Raw genomic sequence first — 22,111 nt, 5'->3', positions numbered from 1 at the left:
AACAGGATGTCCTACTTGACAAGCCTCCAGGAAATACTTCATCATATTGTTTCAGACGTCCCTCAGCAGCACACAGGAAGTCGCTGCACTGACTTCAACAGAGAAAATGTTGTAGGCTTTGAAAGCATCGAAAGCTGAAAGAGGTGTGGTGAGGATCATGCAAACGCTCATAAATTTCCTTTATCAGATGAACAGTTCCTCTTCACTGTTCTCCACTGTCGACTCTACAAGCAAAACAAATTAGGATCTTGATAAAACACATTCCTGTTCACTTTTGGACTGAATTGTTCTAAAAACACTCTGCAATTTTAAAAGCACTTCTTAAAAGCATGAGAAACACCGACACCCATCACTCATAAGTTTGCACTCTGTCATGATGTCACTGCAGCAATCCCTTGCAAACCATATTGAACATCAAATGTGTTTTTGTGTGATGAGTGAGGTGATTGCTGTTGGGTCGAGACTTCTCTTCAATGTGGTTGTTCTTGTTTTTAATGCTCTGTGTCGTCTGCCTGATGGCAGCAGGTCAAACAAAGTGTCCAGGATGTGAGTTGTCTTTTATGATGTTGTTTGCATTTTTGACAACCTCAGTTCCTCAAACTTGGGACATTCAAGGTTCCCATGTTCTGTGGATTTAAGCTGACTGGCTTTCTAACTGTGGACACAAAGATCACAACCCAACAACAATAACCTGGCTGTGTGTGATGTTATTGATACAGTGAGTCCAACTGGTTCCTCTCCTGAGCTGTAAACCCCAGTGAACCATGCAGCCACGGACAATGACCTTAACATACATAGTTTTATGTATGTCGCACTTGCTAAAAATGTGAAAGAAAGCGATAATGTAGTTAGTTTTGAAGAGAAAAAGTGATGTTTTCAGAAAAGTTAGTTTTTTTTTTGAAAGACTACAGAGATGAAGGAAGATTGGTTTTCTCAGGCTACTCATTCCAAAACAATTAACCTCACAGAAATGATACTGATGACAGTAAAAAGAAATGCAGATTCCACATATTGTGAACCCTGGTGAATAAAAAGTGTACTTTATTGTATTTTAACACTGACTTTATCCTTGAGTTGAGAACAGTCAACAATGTATGGCTATTCCACAATGGTCACATTTTTTAAAACATATTTTTAAGAGCTCACTGAAAACGTTTATTGTAAAATTTACAGAAGTTAAATGTGTGGTGTTGTGATTCTTCATGTCAAGATTTATCATCCCACAATCTCACAATGAAAAGGTCATCTTACCATTCTTACATACATTTTTAATCCAGATCAGCAATACATTTAAACCAAATAGTTCATCAGACACCGTGCATCAGACTGTATTTTGAATCCAGTACTTCCACTCATGGACTCCATTCTCTGCGATGTATGTTGTATAAAACAAACAGAACAAGTCTCTAAAAACTAGAGACCCACCAGGTAGTTCACAGCAAATAAGATGCTTTGACAAAATGTCAACAAGGTGAATTGATGAAAGTCAGGATACTGAAATGATAATCATTTTTATGCAGTTGCTTTTTCAAGTGTGACGCTGTTGATACTTTTTTTCCCCACTTTGATTCTATCTCACAGATTAAAAAGAAACATTCAATTAAAAAAACAAAAAAACAAAACAAAACTGTAAATTGTTTTCAAGTTCCTCATGAAGTGGGTTTCCCATACATTTCTTTTTTCTTTTTTTTTTGCATACAAAGCACTATGTGGTAAAGGAAGAGTGCTTCATTTTAGAGGAAGTAATCACTTCCTCCTATTTGGATACTTCATGGCTGAATTAGATTCAACAGTGCTTCGATGTCTGCTCCCTTTGTTTGTGAACACAATAGATCTGCTCACAATGCAGCCTGTAGGGAATCACAAATCTTTAGGAAATTAAGAAATCATTCTCTGGCTCGCCTGTTGCATTTTTGATGAAAAGTAGTGTTGGACATAGAATTATTTTTTGTCCACCTCCTTCACTTTGACACTTCCAATCAAAATAAAAGATTACGTTCCTCAAACAGAATCTTCTGGGAGAATCTGACTCACACAGGCTCAACCTACACACAAAACATCTGAAAAGAACAGCAACTGTTGCTTCATTCCAAGTAGTGATGATGTTTATTACAAGAATCTGCAGAGCAAAGCCATCAGCTGTAATAGTGGAACTTTGAAACAATTATGGCATCTTCAGTTTGAAGATTTTAAACAAGCAGCACACATTGTGTGGCTGATCTGACTGATTAGCACGATGAAAAACAAGCCAATTCAATATGAATTTAATTAGATAAAACCCACTGACATGAAAAATTAAGGAATTATCTCATGATGCACTCATGAGCAACTGAGAGGAGGGAAAGTTCCCACTTCTTACTGGGATAAATATAATAATGCCACATTGGGGAGATCAAATTGGAAACTTCACTTGAAAAGATGGAACAGGTTCACTTTCGTAGTATTTTCTTCATCTTCCAAGAGTCTGTATTGTATTTTTGCTGCAGTTAGATGTTCATTGCATGGTTTCTACATACATTTGTCCTATTTTACGTAAGTCACTTTAGTTAAAAGACATTTAAAAAAAAAAGTTTTTGGAGAGGCTCAATTTCATTCAACATGGAACGATGAGAAATGTAAAGTTCGCTGCACAGACATGTTAAACTCATCCTGTGTTTGCTTGTAGTTATTGACATAGCATTAGAGACCACAAAAAAATCCCACCTCAGGGCAGGAAACAGTTTGTGGTTCTTTCCGTTTCGACACAACAGCATGTGGGAGGCACCAACACTTCATACAGCTTCTGCTTGACCATCCATCATAGAGACACATGAACAGAGGGATGGGGAATTCCTTCTTTAAGGACAGAAATCCACTTTTCTGTACTTGTAACTGTACTTTTGCCACTGAAACAGTGCTTTGATCATTTATGACAGGTTCTCAGCTTCACAGGGGACCACCAATTCATCCCAAAGCAAACACAGAGACTTGCAAGCGTGCATGAACAAAAAACAAACTGTGAAGAAGTGGAAGTTCAAAAGCAATAACCATTCAGAGTTTGTCACCATCGATTACAAAAAACACCCCACTTAATATGATATATGATTGAATGCTGAGTGGGATCTGTGACTGGGTACAGAGGGCTTGAAGTTGCTGTCACTTGGAGCTCCTGCAGGATCAGATGTGCCCCACTTCCTCATTGAGCCGAGCATGGACAAGGTTCGACGGAACAACAAGGAGCGGAAACACCACCTCTGGATCGAAAGCAAAGCTGACGTCCAAATACACCTGAGTAACAGAGATAGAATGAGAAAAAAAAGACAGTCAGAATCCACATACTTTAATGAAGACATAAACTTATTTTGTTACATGATTATTTTAACGAATAAAGGTGATTTCTAACAGTCATTACTCTAAGTGAAAAGCCATTTCATTGCGTTATTTATCTACATCTATTGATTCATTTTGTACATCCCATCATGCAATTTAGGGGCTGGAGCCAATCATAGTTGACAGTGAGACAAAGAAAAGGTATAACAAATCAAAAATGTTGAGACTCCAAAACAAGTAGCAATGTTTCAAAACAGGAATGTATTCATTGTATGTCTCACTACCTACCTTGAGGTAATATTCAACTGAGATGATTTGACAGTTATGGAGAGTGTAGACAGCATCGCCAGGAATCTTCACTGCACAGGGAACCGTCACCTCTGACCTTGGAGTGATTGGGTCTCCAACCATTTTAAATATGACTTTATCACTGGTCATGGTGGCCTTTTTGACTCTGTACACAATCTTGTGGTGCAAACTGAATTTGGGCTTCACAGATTTTGAAGAGGAGTTGCAGATTCTGGCATAAGCAGACAACGTTTCACCTGATGGAGACAAAACATGAAGCCCAGATGTGCAAATCAGTTGCTGCATATTTTGAATAATTACAAAATGCCTTTACGTATTGTCATGGGTAACCGTAGAACATCCTCTCATACAGCAAAGAAATAATGTATAAGGCAGTAAAGGCAGGTTCTTCTCTGTTTAAGGCAGTAAGTCACACTCTCCGTACCTGGAAAGCAAACTCCTCGGCTAACCGAAGCAGTCATTTGGAGCTGTCCTTTGGAGAAAGTTCCCAACTCTTTATCCACAGAACCATTTAATGGATGCTGTATAACAAAATCAAAACAGACATTTTCCCCCGTCAACGTACAGCCTCCAATCATCAGAAATCAAATTCTGGAAGAAAATTGCTTTGTTCCAGTTGAGCTTTGAGTTACGCAATATTGTAAGGTGGAAACCATAAAAGTGAACTTTAAAAGCTTGACTTTTTTATATTTAGATCCATTTTACGTCTGTGATGCTGGGATTTCTTCATTGAATTAATAATTTTGATGAGCAAATGTGTTCATCAACTGTTTTCAAGTGTTTTCAAATTCTTCACACTATTTTGGGATATTCACCATGGCTTGATGAATTGGTGGAAAAGACTTTGAATCAAACTTGATCTCTGTTGTAACTGATGAAGGCCATCGCCAGCTCCTGGAAATTTTTGCTTCCACCATGTAAACAATTTTTCCATTTTTCCCTTTGAAGGACGATGGCATTCCCCTGCAACACAGAACCAGAACAGAGTAGTGAATTAAACAGTTAGATGTGGGTTGAGTTGAATGTTTTATGTTTTGCATGTGTCTTTCTTCAAGACTGTGCTCGCTCTCTCTCTCTCTCTCTCTCTCTCTCTGCTGCAGTCCCACCCACCAACCCCTGTAGTCCCCTGTTCCTTTAGAAGAAAGAGGTTTTTTTTTTTTTCTCCATTGAAAGGGAGTCACTGGCCCAGTTTACATGGGTGTTTTTTTCAATCGGATTGTAAACAATCGTATTAAACGGAGTGTATTCATGAAGTGATCCACGATGAATCCTCGTTTACAAGGACCCTGGGTGAAGCGGATTATACAGCGTCCTGTGACATGCGCACAAAGTCTCACGAGGAACTTGCAGGTCTTTAGCTCCGCAGCAGCAGTCCTCAGCGCCGAGCAGAGAGTTTTTATCTGCTGATATCTGCTCAAATAATGTCCCAAAAGTCCATGATACGCTGCTGGAGGAGCGGCTGCAGCACCGCTGCACCGAGCGGCACGTCTCGTTGTGAGCGCTGCTCCGCGTGTCGATGTTTCGAATTAACTGGTGCCCGTGTTAACTTGTGACCAATACATGATTGAAAAATGTAGTCGTTCTTGCGAACGTCGGTTATCGACAGTTACAGTGAGTGTATATGTTTAAAGTCATTTGTGAGTCTTACTTTAACAACTGCTGTAATCAAAATGTGTTTACACAGACCTCCGCCGTCATTCGTTAACACGGGAACCAGTTAATCCATAACACCAGCCGGCGCTCGCTTGTATTCTGCTATAGAGCTCTTTATACAACTCGCTATTGCGCGATTTGGTTCCATCTCGCCTCTCCAATGTTTTTTCTGTCGGGTTTTCTTACTAAAAAGGTGTTTTTCAACCACCGTGGCGTTCTCTGCTGGTTTTTTGACTGTGCTGCTTCCCGTTTACTGGCACGTCACACGTCACTACACGCATGCGCAGAACAAACACTCCCCCAGTACAATCCGCTCCGCTGTCAGACTCGTTTATAAGGGACACGGAGCGGATTGTCGATCGGCGTAGACCACCTCATACAATCGGCTCCAAATTACAATCCCCTCTGAGTGAAGCGGATCCACTTGGTCGTTTACATGACACATTTTACAATCAGCTCCACGTACAATCCGCTTATACGTGGTCCATGTAAACGTGCCCACTGATGCTTGCTCATGTGGAACTGTTGGGTTTGTATCTGTAAACGTTCCTAGAAATGACTGTGTTGTACTTGACCTGAACTGAATGCTGAGTTGTGTTTTACATGTTACAATATCATCATGATTTCAATGAAAGTGCACTTTGTGAAATAATGACAATTTTTACTTTAAATGCTTAAGAATTCAATTGAATATGATGCACCATATTGTGTTTTGTAAAATAAAATTTTTACTTTAAATCTGATACATTGTTGCCAACCAAGGAAAGTTCTAAATGATGACATCGTCTAATTTGCATGACTGCTCATTTGCATATCAAGGTCAAATTAGATGATGACATCATCTAAAACTGATACATTGTTTCCAACTCCTCTGTTTTGGTGCAAAGTGTTTCATGTGATGTGACAGCCATAGAGAGACCTCAGAGTACAGTATGATCATTCAAAGGCAGCTTTTAAATGGAAGTACAGACATCTACAGTTACAAATCACATTTTATTGGTGTCTTGTCTTGTATTACCACACGGCAATGTTTGAATAATTTAGATTAGTGTGTTATTCAGTGTTTGTTCTTTATTCTGTTGAGTGTTCATTTATTATCATTAATCACATATTCAATGTTATAATAAATAACTGAACATGCATCTTAAAGTTTCATTAAGAGGGAATCCAATTTTTTTTACATATTTGAACACACTTTTTTAAAGTCATCCAATAGTTACGTTGCCTACTAATTAGTTACTTTTAAAATATTGAAAAGTAGTTCTTTTTTAAAGATGACAATAGTGACGACAACTAATTACTTTTTAAAAGTAACTTTGCCCAAAACTGGTTTGAAGGCTAAAACCTTCCAATTATGATAAGAAAAGCAATGCATGGCAAGGTGGCTTTATTCGCATAACACATTTCAGCAGTGAGGCAGTTCAAGTGATGTACATTCAGAAAAATGTACAGCTGGCAACGAAAAGGAGGATGACAATAAGTAAAAGCGAAAGGAAATCTAAAATATTAAAACAATTAAAAGAACAAAAGTAAACATATAGTATAACACTGAAAGCAGCTTTTGCATGCTTGCTTGCATAACATAACATTACAGAAGATCTTAGATGTATTATTATATGCCTAAAACTTTTGAAGACCAGCAGTAATATTTTAAAACACTTTCTTTCAATGACAGCAATTCAGAGCAAATGTCTGAGGACTGGACTCATGTGATTTACTTGGTGACAAACTTGGTGTTTGTCATGATTGGAGCAGCAGCGTTTTGAATCAGTTGTAAAACAGAGTTTTTAGGAAGACCAGTGATGACAGTGTGACAGTCGTGAAGTCGACTGAAGACAAATGAGTGACAGATTAACCTCTCTAAATCCCGCTGAGATATCAGTCTTTTAAACCCTGCAATATTTTACATATGTCAATGAGCTGCTCTAATGAGAGGAGTTGTGACAAAAACACCAGCAGGTGTCACAAGAGCATAACTTCTTCTGTCTCATCAGGAGCATCAGTGGAGTTTCTGCAGTTGGTGAAAACACTCTCTTGTTTTACTGTGCATGTGGATGGTTCAAACACAAAAAGCAGAGTTAACAAAGAAAGTTGATAAGGTCTGTGTTATTTATGTTTGATTATGAGTTTAAGGGTCATTTCGCTCTCAGATGAAGGATGACTTTGTTGCACAGAAAATACTAAACCGAGTAAGGACACAGAAATAAAAGTAAAAGTTTCTCACTTACCCCTGAGGGATTTTAAGTGTGAAATTGATATTATGGGCCCCTTGGGGGAGCACAGTGCCTGGAAAAAAAAAGAAGAGAGAATAATGAACATTTCTTGTGATATTACATGTATGCACACATGTACATATTAACCCATTTGTTTTTTTAACCTTGAACTTGGTATTTCTTGTTTTTGTTTTGAAAAAAGAACTTGGTATTGACCCTTTTGTGTGTATGTGTGTATTTTGTCTCTGTTTGTGTTTCATCATTTCAAGAATTTGTCTTCAGGCAATGAGCTGAATCTGGTCGTGGCAGTGTGGGTGGAGGAAACCAAATTTGTCATTCATAAGAACCCGAAAACTCTCAAAAAGTGACATGCAATATTTTTAACCTTCAGAAATTAAAAGTCATCACGTCAAGGATTGAAATCTTTAATATTATCATGAGTATTTCGAATAATTACTCTCTACAAAAAAAGGTGCAGTCAAGATACTGTGACGCTTTATTCCTGGAACTGCAAGAATAATGCAAATATGTAAAAAAAAAAAAAGTGCAGATTCAAACTACTGTGACTTCCTAAAGCAACAGTACCTATGTCCAAATAAAGTTTCTTCAATCTTTTAAATCACAGTCACACAGTTTAAACTTGAACACTTACCTCCAGGACTTTTTGCAACCAAGTACTCTTTGATTTTAAAATATCTCTCGTGCGCAGAGTAGGTCTCCTCATCTTCCCCAATTCCTTCCGTCCAATGCACGTTGGCATCCCCTTTAGCCTTCACTGAAATGCTCTTCACTTTGGTGTCACTCTTCAGAGAGAAAGAAAGAGTGCCTATAACAGTATCTCCTTCGGAATAAGTGCCCTCTTGGTTCAGCACTTCCAAAGCCAATTTCAAGTCCTTAAAGGGAGACATGCTGTCTTTCAGCCTTTGTTCACTTCACAGCAGGAGCTAAAAGGGAAGTTGCTTCTCTATTCAACAGGATATCCTACTTAACAAGCCTCCAGGAAATACTTCATCATATTGTTGAGACTTGCCTCAGTAACACACAGCCAGTCACTGAGAAAATATTGTAAACATTTAAGACAGCAAAGCTGGAAGAGGTGTGGTCGGGATTGTGTAAACTATCAGGAATTTCCTTAAAGGGATGGGCGGTTGTCACTTCCTACAACACTGTGTTGAAAGTCCTCTTGCGGTCCTTCACAAAAAAAAAAGAAAAAAAAAGATTCTGATTCATTACTGTTTGCTCATATGTTTGCCAGGATGTCACGTGCCCAACTGTTAAGATCACATCAGAGAGAGATAGAGAGAGAAATGTTTCTGAGAGAAATCTTTGGTTTGCCGACATCAGGCGGTCATCCCTTTAACATAGAAAGCCACAGCTGTTGCCGTGCCTTTCAAATGTGGGCAAAATAAGATTTTTTTTTTCCTGTTATGCTGATCACTAGGCCGGATTTTCAAGAGATTGTCAGTGCATTACATTGTATCCATTCCTTAATTTTCTATAATTTATCTCAGCATTAGATTCCCCATAAAGACAGAGGCTGTGAGGCAACTTAAGGCCGTGAACCCCTAACCAAGGTCAAGCTCAGCATCACATGGCTGAAAGCATTTGAATCGTTTCACCTGCACAGCAAGCCTTTCTTTTAATCACAGCAGACATTTCCACCAACAACAGAAAGTACCCAAATTCCTCTTCACTGTTCTGGACTGTTGACTCTACAAGCAAAGTAAATTAGGATCTGGATAAAAACACAGTCCTGTTCACTTTTGGATTTGACAACTCTTCCTTAGCTGAAAATCATGAAAACAAGTCATCTATGTTATATTTACGCAACATACTACTGTAATACACAAACACAATATTAGCTTAGTTTCATGTGCATGTTGAATTTTACTCAAACTTACTTCGATCTCTGAAGAGCTCCGTTTTTGAGCTGCGCAACAAAATATTCATTTAATCCTTATTTGTCGTTGTAAAAAGTACAACAAAAAAAATTGAAAAGATTGTAATTCAATCTGTGCACCATTCATTAAAACCACTAATAGTACTTAAAAGAAACACCAGCAGACACCCATCAATCACAGTCAAGCATGCATTCTGTCATTATGTCACTGCAGTGATCTCTTATAAAACATACTGAACGTCAAATGTCTTTTTTGACTAAGGAAGAGGATTAGCCACTGAAAAAAAGTCAGAACTCCAGATTTTTCTTTTTTTCCAGTTTCCCTAATCCTATGCCATACTTATAGTACCATACAAAAATATTTTTTTTGATACTTTAGTTTTCTCACTTATTCCTTTATTCCATTTATTGTTGTCTAACACTGTATAACAGGAGTCATCTTGACTCTGATCCTGACCCTTTGCAAGAAGCTCTGAGCTGAAAGGTCCAACCTTGATCATACTGTATATCTCTCATCCCCTCCAGCTGTTCCTGGTCCTCATTGTCCTTCTCAGCCCTCACTGTAGATGAGCTCTCTCAGCGCTCACTAATGTGTCCTTCCGCTGTTCTCCTCTCTGATCAGACGATAAGGAGACCATTGCTGGTGTTGCCAATACCACAGGCCTTCATATACACTGAAAAAAGAAAATTGTTGGACCAACTTAAACAAATTGTTTCAATTGGTAACACCTAAATAAATTAAGTTATTTGAAATTAAGTTAATGAGCTAAAGTAACACAAATGGTTTCAGTCACATTGACTTAATATTTTAATTTGTCTCAAATCAACACTTTGCATTAATCCAACTTAAAACTGCAGCAAGTCAACTTAAAGTTTATAGTTTTTCCAACTCAATAATTTTCATATCTCGAAAGTGAAATAATGGTCTTTCCTAACAACACAATTTGACTTCATGTAAACTACTTTTTGTAGTAACATTAAAATTAAATTTTAGTTTTTTCCAATCACTGAAATTACAATTTTAAGTTGGCTGAAAATACATTAACAACAACCTCAAAATCAGTTATCTTTTAAAACTTTATTGTAAAACTGCCCAAAATTATTAACTTAACGGCCACTAACAGCATTTCGGCCCACACAAACATTCACAAAACACTTAAGCCAATACTGACAAAATTACTGATGCCACTAACAAAGTGCAAAATATTGGAAGAAAGTGCAAAAAGGTTTGCTGAACCTCAAAACATGCAGTGTTCTCACATTTGAAAGCGCTAAGACTATAGAAGATAAACTTACAGTCAATCAAGTGAAATTGAACAATCGAGATAAAAACTGTGAACACTTTTTACATACCTAAAATCACACCATTTAGAACTGTTGGGGAAATTAACACATGAAAAGTACAATACCAGCTTGACTTTAAACAGAAGTCAACATGACAGAGGAACCAACTTCTGCACAACACATTACAAAATTAAACATTTTTTAAATTGGGGTCAGAGAACTTTTGTCAAGTCTGTTCGGCATTAAAAAAAAAGGCACATCATCTGAAAAAATGCTTTAAATTGAAATGTTCAAACATTGTTCTTGTGTTTTCCTTAAGATGAACTTATGCATCATTGTTCGTATGGCACTGGGCCATCTGTTGGCTCAGAGGAGGGCATCATACTGCAAGCTTTGAAGTTTGCTGTGCAGATTGTGGACTTTGGGGGACATCTTGTGCTGATCAAGCTGCATGATGATTTTTTGGAGGACTTCAAAAGTGAAGCGAAGGGGTTTTGGATAAGCCAGGTTGAGTGCATAAATCAAACCTAGCAGCAGGGCACAAGCTGAGGCAACTGAAGTCAGATGATGCAACAACTCTATGCCCTCAGTGACGATGCCAATGTCTTCAGGTGGCTCCTGTAGTCCGTCCCCCTCCTTCCGAATGACAAACACTGCGATGGTGAGCTGCTCCAGGTTCTTCTGAGCCTCATCTGCATCAGAGTCCTAAAGGGGGGTACAGGGCACAAACACAAATCAGCATTTGCTTCACTTCTTAAGTTAGGTTTTTGGATGAACAACAGTATCTGTTATATGCTGGGTGATTTCCTGGCTGTGTGCCATCACACACCACAACCTGAAAAGATAGGTGAATTAATCTAGCCATCTAACAAATAGGGGTAATAACTACAATAGTTTCCAGGATGCATCGACACCGGGGAAAACACAATGAATCATAATGTTGTATTGAACGGAGTGTTTATGGTCACCAGAAATGACATATAGTTTGCAGCTGCAGTTTCATCTTTTTGAGTATGTGAGTCAAGCAGATGGCATTATTCCACTCACTGTTCTGTTGACACCCATAGTACCACGTTTATGACAAAGTGAGTTATTTGTTTCCTTGATGTTGTGCTGCATATATGGTGAACTAGTTTGGTGTACTGGGGAACTTATCTTACATGACCTTCCAGTACGACTCACACAGTCATAATAAAAGGGTGTTGTGATTTATTTTCTCCAGAAAGTGTCATCTGAGACAATCTTTGGGTACAGCCCCCCCCCCCCCCCCCCCCCCCCCCCCCACCCCCCCCACCCCCCCCTTGGACATGAACTTCTCTTCAAGAGGAACTGCCATGAGCCTTTGGAACTCTGTATTAAGCTAAAAAAAAAAAAAACACTCACAAATGAAAGTAGATATTGTATTATGGAGAAAATAAACTGCTCTCATCTGTATACAAATAAAGAACACACAAAATTAGATGTAAACTCTGTCAGTAAGCTCAGTGCTATACAATCTCAACCACATTATAAGTAATTCATTAATGTTCACAATAATTAAAGAAGCATACAGACTTTGGTCACTTCAGTTCCATTTTTACCTCTTTCTGTGTGAAGAGAGCAGGCCACCTGTCCTTTAAGTCCTGAATGCTTTGTTCTTGATTTACCACTTCATTTCGTCTGTAGGCAAAGGTGTTTGCCATTTTGTCTGCGATGACCTTTTCGTTCTTCCTTATCCAAAGTTTGCAAGGCTGTCTCAAAGTAAAACCTAAATGCACGCATTATTTGTATCAGGATAAACATAAAATGAGACACCGTGGGCAAACCTACCTGAATTGTTGAAGTGAAAGTGCTGCCTGGCACACCTTCACACCAGAATGTCCCTCTTGTGGTAGTAGTCAGATGAGAATACAGCAGGCCAGCTGAGGGGAGCAGTCACAATGGCCGGCGCGCCACCCGCTCCATCCGGGCGCCACCGGAGGCATGCCGGGCGAATAGACAGAGCGTGCAGCCCCACGCTACGCCGTGGTAACGGCCAGCATAACGTCGGCCTACGCAACACATACTGCAGCCCTGCTGCTGCCAGAGGTGCAAAGGGAGGCTGACAAGCTCTCCAGCACCAGACGTAGATCCGAGGTGGGTGCCCGTGGCCCCCAGGGGGTGTAAGCCTCAGAGCCCCCCTGAGTAAAGCCCACACCAGAGTGTGGTCCCCAATCGCGCCACCTGCAACCATGCATGGCGGGCTGGCCCGCCGCCACATACACCCCCAGGGTGAACGGGGACTGGGCTACGTCCAAAGACTGCCAAAGTCCAGGACCGCGGGGACTGGGCAGGGCACCGGGTTGCCCCCATGGCTGTTGCACCACCGTGCAACCAACCTCCACCACTAACAGACAGCCGCCAGTAGAGGGCATCCTAGCATCCGAGGCGGCTCGCCCAACAGGCTTCAAACAGCTGCTGAGCAGCGAGTCGGGCCCCTCAGTCGCCAGGCGCAAGACAGAGACGGTGAGGATGGGGGTGCCCCACCCGGCCATCGCGCCGAGACAGCAGAACCCTCCTGCTGAGAAGGCGCCATGGGCTGCCGCAGAACAACCGGCGAAGCAGAGGAAACCAAGCCCGTGCCGGCCAGCAGGGGGCCACCAGCAGCACTATGTGCGTGTGAGCCCCTCTGAAGCACCCTGATGGGCGTCGACCAAGAAGAGGGGCCGGCGGGAATGTCCACCGAAGGACTTGCGGCCAAGAGTGCACGAGCGCCTCGTGGCCCAGAGGCCAGCGGCTCTCGTGGGGTTAGGAGGAAAGTGGCCACCTCCTAAGCACCCCCCAGTGCACATATCCCCCATGGAGGCACCACCCCCCTGGTGTAGGATCCCAACAGGAGAGGGAGTCCATCAGCGCGTCGAGGCCCCTGCAGGCACATGACCTGCAGGCCGGCCAGACAGGACGCCAACCGGCCACAACGCCACTGGGAGGCCTGCCATACCAGACGGGCCTGCCAACGAAGCCTGGCTGATGCTAGGCCCAGTAGGGGAATGGACCCCCCGGCGGGCACCGCGGCCACCGCCCTAAGCTGGCCATGTAACACCACAAGCAGGGTCCGTACAAGCCTAGGAAAAGGCGACACACGGCCATCACCTGCTAGAGGCTCCAGGCCGACACCAGGAGCGCGGCTCAGTAGGACAAGACAGGGCCAGGGCGATAAGCTGCAGGAAGGAAGCGCACGCCACCCGCACAGCCGATGCAACATCACCGCGTCAGCAAAGCAGCGGAGCCACATCCGGGAGAGGGAGCGGCCACATGGCGGCCCCCACTCCCCTCCGTCTCACAAGACAGCACCTGCTGGGAATGAGGCAGGGGCGGATACAGCCGAACCGACCCCCACAGTGTCGGTCAGAGGGTCAGGAGATAAGGTTAGTGCAATACGCTGAAGAAGGGGGCATATGCCGCCTATACAGCCAGTGCACGACGGCAAGGCCAACAAGGGGTAGCCGCCCTACGCTCAGGGGAGGGAACAGTGGCACGGCAGTGGCCCCTCGCTCCCGCCCCATCGCCAGAGGTGCCCTGCTCCAAAGCAGGCACCCCTAAGCCGGAAGAACACAACAGTGCTTCCACTGGCAGCGCCCAACCAACACTCACCGCGTGGCGACTGCCACCGTGGGGTCCTACAGCAGGGGAAGCAGCACCTGCGATCCATAACTGAGAGCCAGCCAACGTTAGTCCTACCGCAATCAGCAAAGATCATGCCGACAAGCCAAGCGAGGCGCGCACAAACAGAGCTCCGTCCAGGAGGGGGACCAGCTGCCCAGCAGCCCCCTCCTTCATCAGCCCCCACAGTAGCGCCACCCACCAGAGTGGGGGCGCAGCACAAATCACCGGGTCAGCAGCTCAGAGAGCTAACCCAGGTGGAGTTCTCAGCGGCCGCCTGCACCGTCTGCCTGCCCCGCGGTGCCACCCACCGGCAATGGTGGGTGCACGCAACAAGTCGATATAACGGCAGTGTGACATGCTGGGGGAGGGGCGGACGCCGCCCGCACAGCGGACGCCCCGTGATCAAGCCCCGGAAAGCCAGCTGAGGCCGTACGTGGGAGAAGGGACAGCTGCACAGCGGCACCACTGTTGCTGTGCTGTCGGAGCAGTACCAGGCCAGAAGAAACAGCAGGATACAAGAAGCAGAGAGAGGAGGAGTGTGTCACCTGCACAGTCAACCTCAATCACCGGCCAGCAAGCTGGCAGAAACACACCCTGGAGAGGGACGGCTGCCCCCGGCAGCCCCCCTCCATCAGCTGCCACTTGGTCCACCGCCAGGGGCGAGGTGGGGGGCTGTGCAAACAGCACCCAGAAGGCAGTAGGACAACAACGATGCAGTAAGCTGAAGGAAGGCAGCCCACACCGCCTGCACAGCAAACGCTAACCACCGGCCAGGGTCCCAGCTAAAGCCACGTCGAGGAGAGGGAACGGCTGCCCAGCAGCTCCCTCATTCAAAAGCCTCCAAAGTGGCACCACCCAACAGCAGCGGGGCGTGTATTGCACACCCACCACCAATAGTGAAGGGGGCGTATGCCGTCAGCGAAGCAACGCAGAACACCAGGCCATCCAGGAAGGGAAGCTCGACAGCGTCCTTCCACCGTTTGCCACTGCGCCACCCGACAGCCAGGGTGGGTGCGTGCAATAGGCCAGCACAATGGTAGCGAGATCAGCTGAGGGACGCTATAGCCGGCCCCACATCTGGCATATGCTCCAGGCCAGCCGCAGCCGCGCCAGGCACAGCACCCAGAGTACACCCCCCGGCCCTCAGAAGGGGGGAGGGCGGGGGGCACCCCCAGCAGCAGAAGAGACCAGCGCCAGGCAGCCGGCCCGCTGCGCCCAGGGCATGTAGCCACTGGCCATGCACAGGTCGTACAACAGCGCCTCCGTGAGGTGAACAGGACCAAGACAACTGGAACAGTGGTCGTGGCCATCATCCGCCTGTAGGGGGGGGGCTCCCCAGGCAACATCGTGGTGAGAGCCGTCCGTCGTCAAGCACGCAGCTCTCCCACCTCATATCATATCCTGTCCATGGAGGTGGAGGGAAGCGGGCGCACGCCGCCTGCACAACCAAACCAGACACCATCCACGACCAGCAGAGAGAGCGGCCACCAGGCGACTGCTCTCTCTCCTCCTGCCTGACCGCACTGCCGCGCGCACGCAGCCGGTCAGAATTATAGCAGCGCAGAAGCCGAGGGAAGGGGGCATACGCCGCCTGCACAGCAACTGCAGCTGAGCCCGTCGGAGGACCGGGCGCCCGGAGTAGGAGATGCTAGCGCGATAAGCCGAGGGAAGGGGGCATACGCCGCCTGCACGGCAAACGCAGAGTGTCAAGCTAGCAGCCGGGCAGCACCACAATGGAAAAAAAACAGTCGACCAGGGACACCTGCTCCTCACTGCTCCGCAGTGGTGCCATTAGTCAGAGTATCAGGTGCCCGGGACGGTGGTGCGGTAAGCCGAGGGAAGGGGCTTATACGCAGCCTGCACGGCAAACCAAGTGGGTGCGGGGGGGGGAAACAATCGCCCCGCTGCTCCCGCAGGAGCGGCTCCACACACCGAGCAACAGGTGCGGGAAAAAGGACAGGGCGGCTGGCTGGACGCCGGCTGCCCAGCAACGTCCGCTACTTAGCATTCCAAGAACAGAAGGCTATACCGCCGCTCGCGCAGAACACGGAGCGGTCCACTGCACAAAGAGTGCAGACAGTGCAATAGCCTAACACCGCACCAGCGGAGGCGCTGCAACTGGTGGAGACACCGCAATCCGGGGGAACACCGTAACCTGGCGTCGCGGAAACAATGCAACCTGGCATTGTGGAAACACAGTAGCCCGGCGTTGCAGAAACACCGCAACCTGGCGTTGCGGAAACACCGCAACCTGGTGGAAACGCCATAACCTGGTGTTGCGGAAACACCGCAACCTGGTGGAAACGCCGTAACCTGGCGTTGCGGAAGCGCCGCAACCGCGGAACACCGCAACCAGCGTAAGCGCCGCAACAGCGGAAACACCGCAACCAGCGTAAGCGCCGCAACAGCGGAAACACCGCAACCAGCGTAAGCGCCGCAACAGCGGAAACACCGCAACCAGCGTAAGCGCCGCAACAGCGGAAATACCGCAACCAGCGTAAGCGCGGCAACAGCAGAACACCGCAACCAGCACAACACACCAAGACATGTACGTGTGTAGAAACACAGCAGGCTAGTGTAGAATCACAGCAGGCTAGTGTGTGGGGGGGAGGGGGTGGCGCGTGCACAGCCCCATCCTAGTAGCATGTATGCCCACGGTCCGGCGGGGGCGGGGGCATGCGGGCCTCAAATAATAGAGACACACCCCTGCCTGCACACTACAATATAGACGCCAGAGAATGCTACCACCGGAGAAGGAGCGCGGCGGCTCCCTCCGCCTGCTAGCAGAGGCGTCCCCCGTCGGAGCGGGGGTGCACGTGACACAGACACGCACCAGCAACCGCATGCTATCACTGAGGCCACCGCAGCGGCCGCAGGAACGGCGGGACCCGCCCGCCTGGTAGCAGCGGCATCACCTGCCTGAGCAGCTGATATGTAACAATCAGAAGAACGCAGCGGCCGGTGGAAGAGGAGGCTGATCCCTCGACACACAACATACCTCACTGACTAGCCGCCTAGCCGAGCTAGCGCCGTGCTCCGCGGCGGCGGGGGCTCACCATGAGGAATAGTAGATTCAGCAACCTTACCGTCCTTCGGAGGTATGAATGAATCTCTCACCACAGGCGAAGCGCAGCGCCACCGAACCAGATGAACGGACCGCAACACGTCACAGCCTTTGGAGGGCACAAAGCAGCTCCGACCTCGAAGGTCACAAGGCTCCCAGCGACGGTGCATCACAACGCCGTACAGGCTCGTCCCGTCAGGTGTACACGAACAGATGCGAGAAGAAAAAAGGAGACGAGTGGTGGGTGTAGCCCTGAACTTAAGCAGTTCCTGGGTCACCCAGGGGTCACGAGTGTCTTTGTTGGTATACATACTCGAACTACGCATGCGCGAAGGGAACATTCCAGTGCTTTAAGCACCGCCTCTGGCGGTCAGTAGGGATGAAATAGAACTACAAACCTGTCCACGTGCAAACCACCAAATTGTGTAATAATTGAGAAGAACGTTAAGTCCGCAATGCTAACAGCTAACACAGCGGCATGGTGCAGCTAATGTACTGCTCAGCTCACTGAAGTACGGTGGCCCTGAGGTGCAAAACACAACGGCAAATCAGAAAACACAACACAAAAAGAGAAAACACAACAGCAAAAGAGAAAACAAAACGCAAAAAGAGAAAACACAACGCCAAATCAGAAAACACAACACACAAAGAGAAAACACAACGCAAAAAGAGAAAACACAACGCCAAATCAGAAAACACAACACAAAAAGAGAAAACACAACGCAAAAAGAGAAAACACAACGCCAAATCAGAAAACACAATGCCAAATCAGAAAACACAACACACAAAGAGAAAACACAACGCCAAATCAGAAAACACAACACAAAAAGAGAAAACACAACGCCAAAAGAGAAAACACAACGCCAAATCAGAAAACACAACACAAAAAGAGAAAACACAACAGCAAAAGAGAAAACACAACACAAAAAGAGAAAACACAACGGCAAATCAGAAAACGGAAATCGGGTGCATCAGTCTTCTTCTTCTAATGATTTCCGGCAGGCTGGTCGCTTGTTTAGCGCAATGCTGCCCCTTCAGGTTAAGTAATGGGTGACATCAGTCGTCGCTGATTGGACGAAAGAACTGGTCTGTCCTTTGAACCGGAAAGAGTCACAGTTCGCCACTAATCCAATAGGTGCGTTCACGATGGCAAAGCCAGAGGCAGACAGAGCTAGACGAAGCAGACGGCTCAGCCGTGGGGCGGAGTTATCAGTCTGCCTCCAAGTCGGACAACCCTATGTTCTCCATGTTGGTGTTTCTCATGACTCCACTGTGGGGGGTGTTTACAGGCCGTCGTCCGGGGTGGCAATGCCCCCCCCCCCCCCCCCCCCCCCCCGCCTGTGCCTCCTTGCCCCCCCTGGCTGTCAGAGGGGTAATTTTGTTTTTCTTATTAAAAACAAAAGAATTCATAATTTCTTTTGTGTGTCACATTGTGTTAATTCATATTCAGTTAACTGAAATGAATACAATTTTAAAAAAACAAAATAATTTTAAGTTACGTTTTGGCTTCTGTTATGTGAAGCGTGCCTGCTGCTGCAAGTGCAACCAGGCATCAAGGGGGGCAGACTGCCTCGCCCCCTCAGTCCAAAAAATTAATAAATAAAGTTTTCAGTCTATTTTGTGCTTAAAAAACAACAGCAAACTCCACTGGCTTGATCAAATCAATATGAAGTGTTGCGCTATTCAAAATTCAAAAAAAAAAAAAAAAAAAAAAAAAAAAGGAGACTCCAGCTCTACTAAAGGTGAGGGCTGGTTATTTTATCATTTGTTTTATTACCATTTGTGCTTTTTACCAATGTGATTAATGATCATATGTTGTTGGACACAGTAGAACAGGCCTCTGATCTGTGGATTCTGTCTTTGTGTTGCTCCGTTACTTTTTCCCCGCCGCTGCCCCCCCCCCCCCCCCCCCCCTTTGTAGCCGCCGCCGCCGCCGCTGCCCCCCCTCCCCCCTCTACACTGGGCTGGAGCCGTGACTGGGTGTTTATTTATGCAAATAAAGCGCGTTGTCATCAAACTGATGACGAGTGGGCTCGGGTCCAATCCCCTGCCTGTATGAAACAGAGAGGTGGGCCAGGTAGCCGCGGTGAGTTGCTCTCCAGCAGCTCACGCGGCTACCTCTGTGACCGATCTCGTTTGGGTCTCGCGAGTTTTCGATGCCCTACGTAGGTCCTACGTATCAGTGACGCCGGGCCAAATCTGGGCGGGGCGGCTCAAAAGTCTTAAAGCGATACTTCAACATTTTGGCAAATTGGCCCATTTAGCGCAATTCATTAGTCATTTCGAACAGTATACTTACTTTTTTTTGTGAGGGCGAGCTGTTGTTTATTCAGAGGTGAGTCGGGGAAGGTTTTCCGGACGGACGCAATGGAAGTGGACGGTATTTTGGTTCCCCCTCGTCAAACTCATCAAATACACAATCCAACAACCCCAAAACACTTTGGTGGGCAAATTATAATCCGCACATTCACTACGCTGTGGAACACCAACAAATAAAATTGTAGCGCTACGACACTAGAGCAAATACTGGGACCTACTTTTTCTTTTGAAATCACTACGCCCAGACAAGTAGTTCCGTCTTAGCAATCTTCGCATAAACAACTCAATCTGGTAATTTTGCATTAATATTTCACAGCGTAGTGAATGTGCGGATTATAATTTGCCCACCAAAGTGTTTTGGGTTTGTTGGATTGTGTATTTGATGAGTTTGACGAGGGGGAACCAAAATACCGTCCACTTCCATTGTGTCCGTCCGGAAAACCTTCCCCGACTCACCTCTGAATAAACAACAGCTCGCCCTCACAAAAAAAGGTAAGTATGCTGTTCGAAATGACTAATGAATTGCGCTAAATGGGCCAATTTGCCAAAATGTTGAAGTATCGCTTTAAAGGTCTGCCTCTGGCTTTCTCATGTCGAACGCACCTAATGCTTCTGATCCTTAAGATGCAGTAAAAAACGCCTGTTTTTTTAATAAAATGCCGTAAAAAACGTGCGTTTTAAACCAGCAAGACGCGCGATTTTTACGGCGTTTTATAAGATGTTAATAAGCTCTGCCCTCTGAAAAACACAGCCAATAAGTTTAATTTTTCTGAAGCCAATCAGCAGAGAGCACAGCGACGCCAAAACAATGGATCCAAGACACTTGCCAGCTCCTCTGCTCGAGGAAATGACTGAAATTCAGAGGATTAGAATATCGATTTGCACGAATTATAATCACCGTGGCTGAAAACGCTGTGCTGAAAACGTGTGGGTAGTATAAAAAAGCAAAAACAAAACAAAACAAACACACCCTTGATCATCCATATCTGTACATGTTTATATATATTATAGCTCCAGTTATATTTTAATAGTATTAGTGTTATATTGTAGATCTGTTGTATATCCAGTTCAATGTTTTCTTTTTGATTTCGATTACTTATTATTTGCCAATGTCCTCATTTATTTGCACCCGTAGATAAATAGTCTATTCTGTTCTATATGAGGCACAGATCTGCTCATAACTGGGTAAAATTCAGATTTTTTTTTTCTGACAGACAAAACAGTTTGCTGTTGAAGGTTTCGTTTCAGACTGGTCTTAGGAATTGTGCAGAGACTACATGCTTGTCAACATGAGGCCAGCTCAGAAGAGTTGGTTGATGACAGGAGAATTGTTTTATAAGGCTGTATTTAGTGACAGTTGTGTTTAAAACTGCAACAGGGTCAGATTAAATCAGTACTGGCTTCTCCCTACATGTAGATGATACTGGCTCCACCTTACCTTTGGCTCTTCAACTGCAGTCAGACTGAAGTGTGTTTCCATAAAGGACCCTCTTAATGTACTGTGTCACAGTGCAGAATTGTCTGGATTGAAGTTCATGATAATCACCATGTAAAATGTTCAAAATACCACCACGTACAACCTTTACATCTCCATTACCACTACTTAAAAAGGAATGCCAAATGCAAAAACACTGCTGTGCTTGTGTTGAGCAAGAACCAGTGAATTCAGACACATGGGTGTGAAAACTGTTTTTATTGGAAAGGACATCAACACCACTAGTTGTTGAGTTACTCCTGTGTAGCGCTGGGTTCTCAGGGTCTGGACCAGCAGAGAGACCCGCTGCAGGAACGTCTGAAGCCCTGGCTCTGCTGTGCTGCTGAGAGGCCAATTCAGCCTCATTCAGCCTGCTTCATCTTCAAGGAACTGCAGGTTCAGACGCCGCTCCTCCTGATGGACATGCCGTTCATCACGATGCAGCTCCCAGCTCACCTGAAGCCTGGATTTCTCTCAGGGGCTCCGTCAGGTCTGGTTGGTGCTCCAGCCTCCTCCTGGTTTAAAAGCAAAGGGGGAAAAAGAGCAGTTCAGCAAGGCACTGCCACCCACACCACACCCTGCATCCACCCATCAGACCCTGTGGTGGCAGCTGGTGGAGACGATTTTGGACAGTAACATTGCTGGAGATAATTCCCAGGGTGTAAATGCAGAGTGTGGCTGATCAGATGATGGCTCTGCACTTCTGTAATGGATTAAATATTATCTATTGTCCTTTGTCCAGCAGTTTTTGCTACTTCACTAGTTTGTGTTCACTGTAACACTGGACGAGAGACAGCTGTTCAGCATAAACATCCACAGTTCACAGAGCAAACTGGAGCTGCAGAAACAGCAGCAGAGATTTATTTCAATGCTCTGCATCAACAGTACTGCACACTGGGCCCTGGATCCAGCTGGAGCAGCAGTGGTGAACGTATCTATGTGATACTTGACAGAATTCTGCT

General features: G+C 45.4%; 1 protein-coding gene across 1 annotated transcript; it reads right to left on the bottom strand.

Annotated features, from left to right (window-relative positions):
- Positions 1–1,018: 1,018 nt before the first annotated feature.
- Positions 1,019–8,476, bottom strand: LOC115397825 (arrestin domain-containing protein 3-like). The gene is made up of 6 exons (XM_030104303.1): positions 8,137–8,476; positions 7,500–7,557; positions 4,434–4,581; positions 4,043–4,139; positions 3,598–3,854; positions 1,019–3,267 (listed from the first exon to the last, which is right to left on the bottom strand). Exons 1-6 carry the CDS (start codon positions 8,390–8,392, stop codon positions 3,157–3,159), a joined length of 927 nt encoding a protein of 308 aa, XP_029960163.1. The 5' UTR covers positions 8,393–8,476; the 3' UTR covers positions 1,019–3,156.
- Positions 8,477–22,111: the final 13,635 nt, after the last annotated feature.

This window comes from Salarias fasciatus, chromosome 12, assembly GCF_902148845.1.
Source record: "Salarias fasciatus chromosome 12, fSalaFa1.1, whole genome shotgun sequence".
Taxonomy (NCBI): domain Eukaryota; kingdom Metazoa; phylum Chordata; class Actinopteri; order Blenniiformes; family Blenniidae; genus Salarias; species Salarias fasciatus.
Note: the sequence above shows the minus strand (reverse complement) of the source record. Positions and strands in the feature narration are given on the sequence as shown.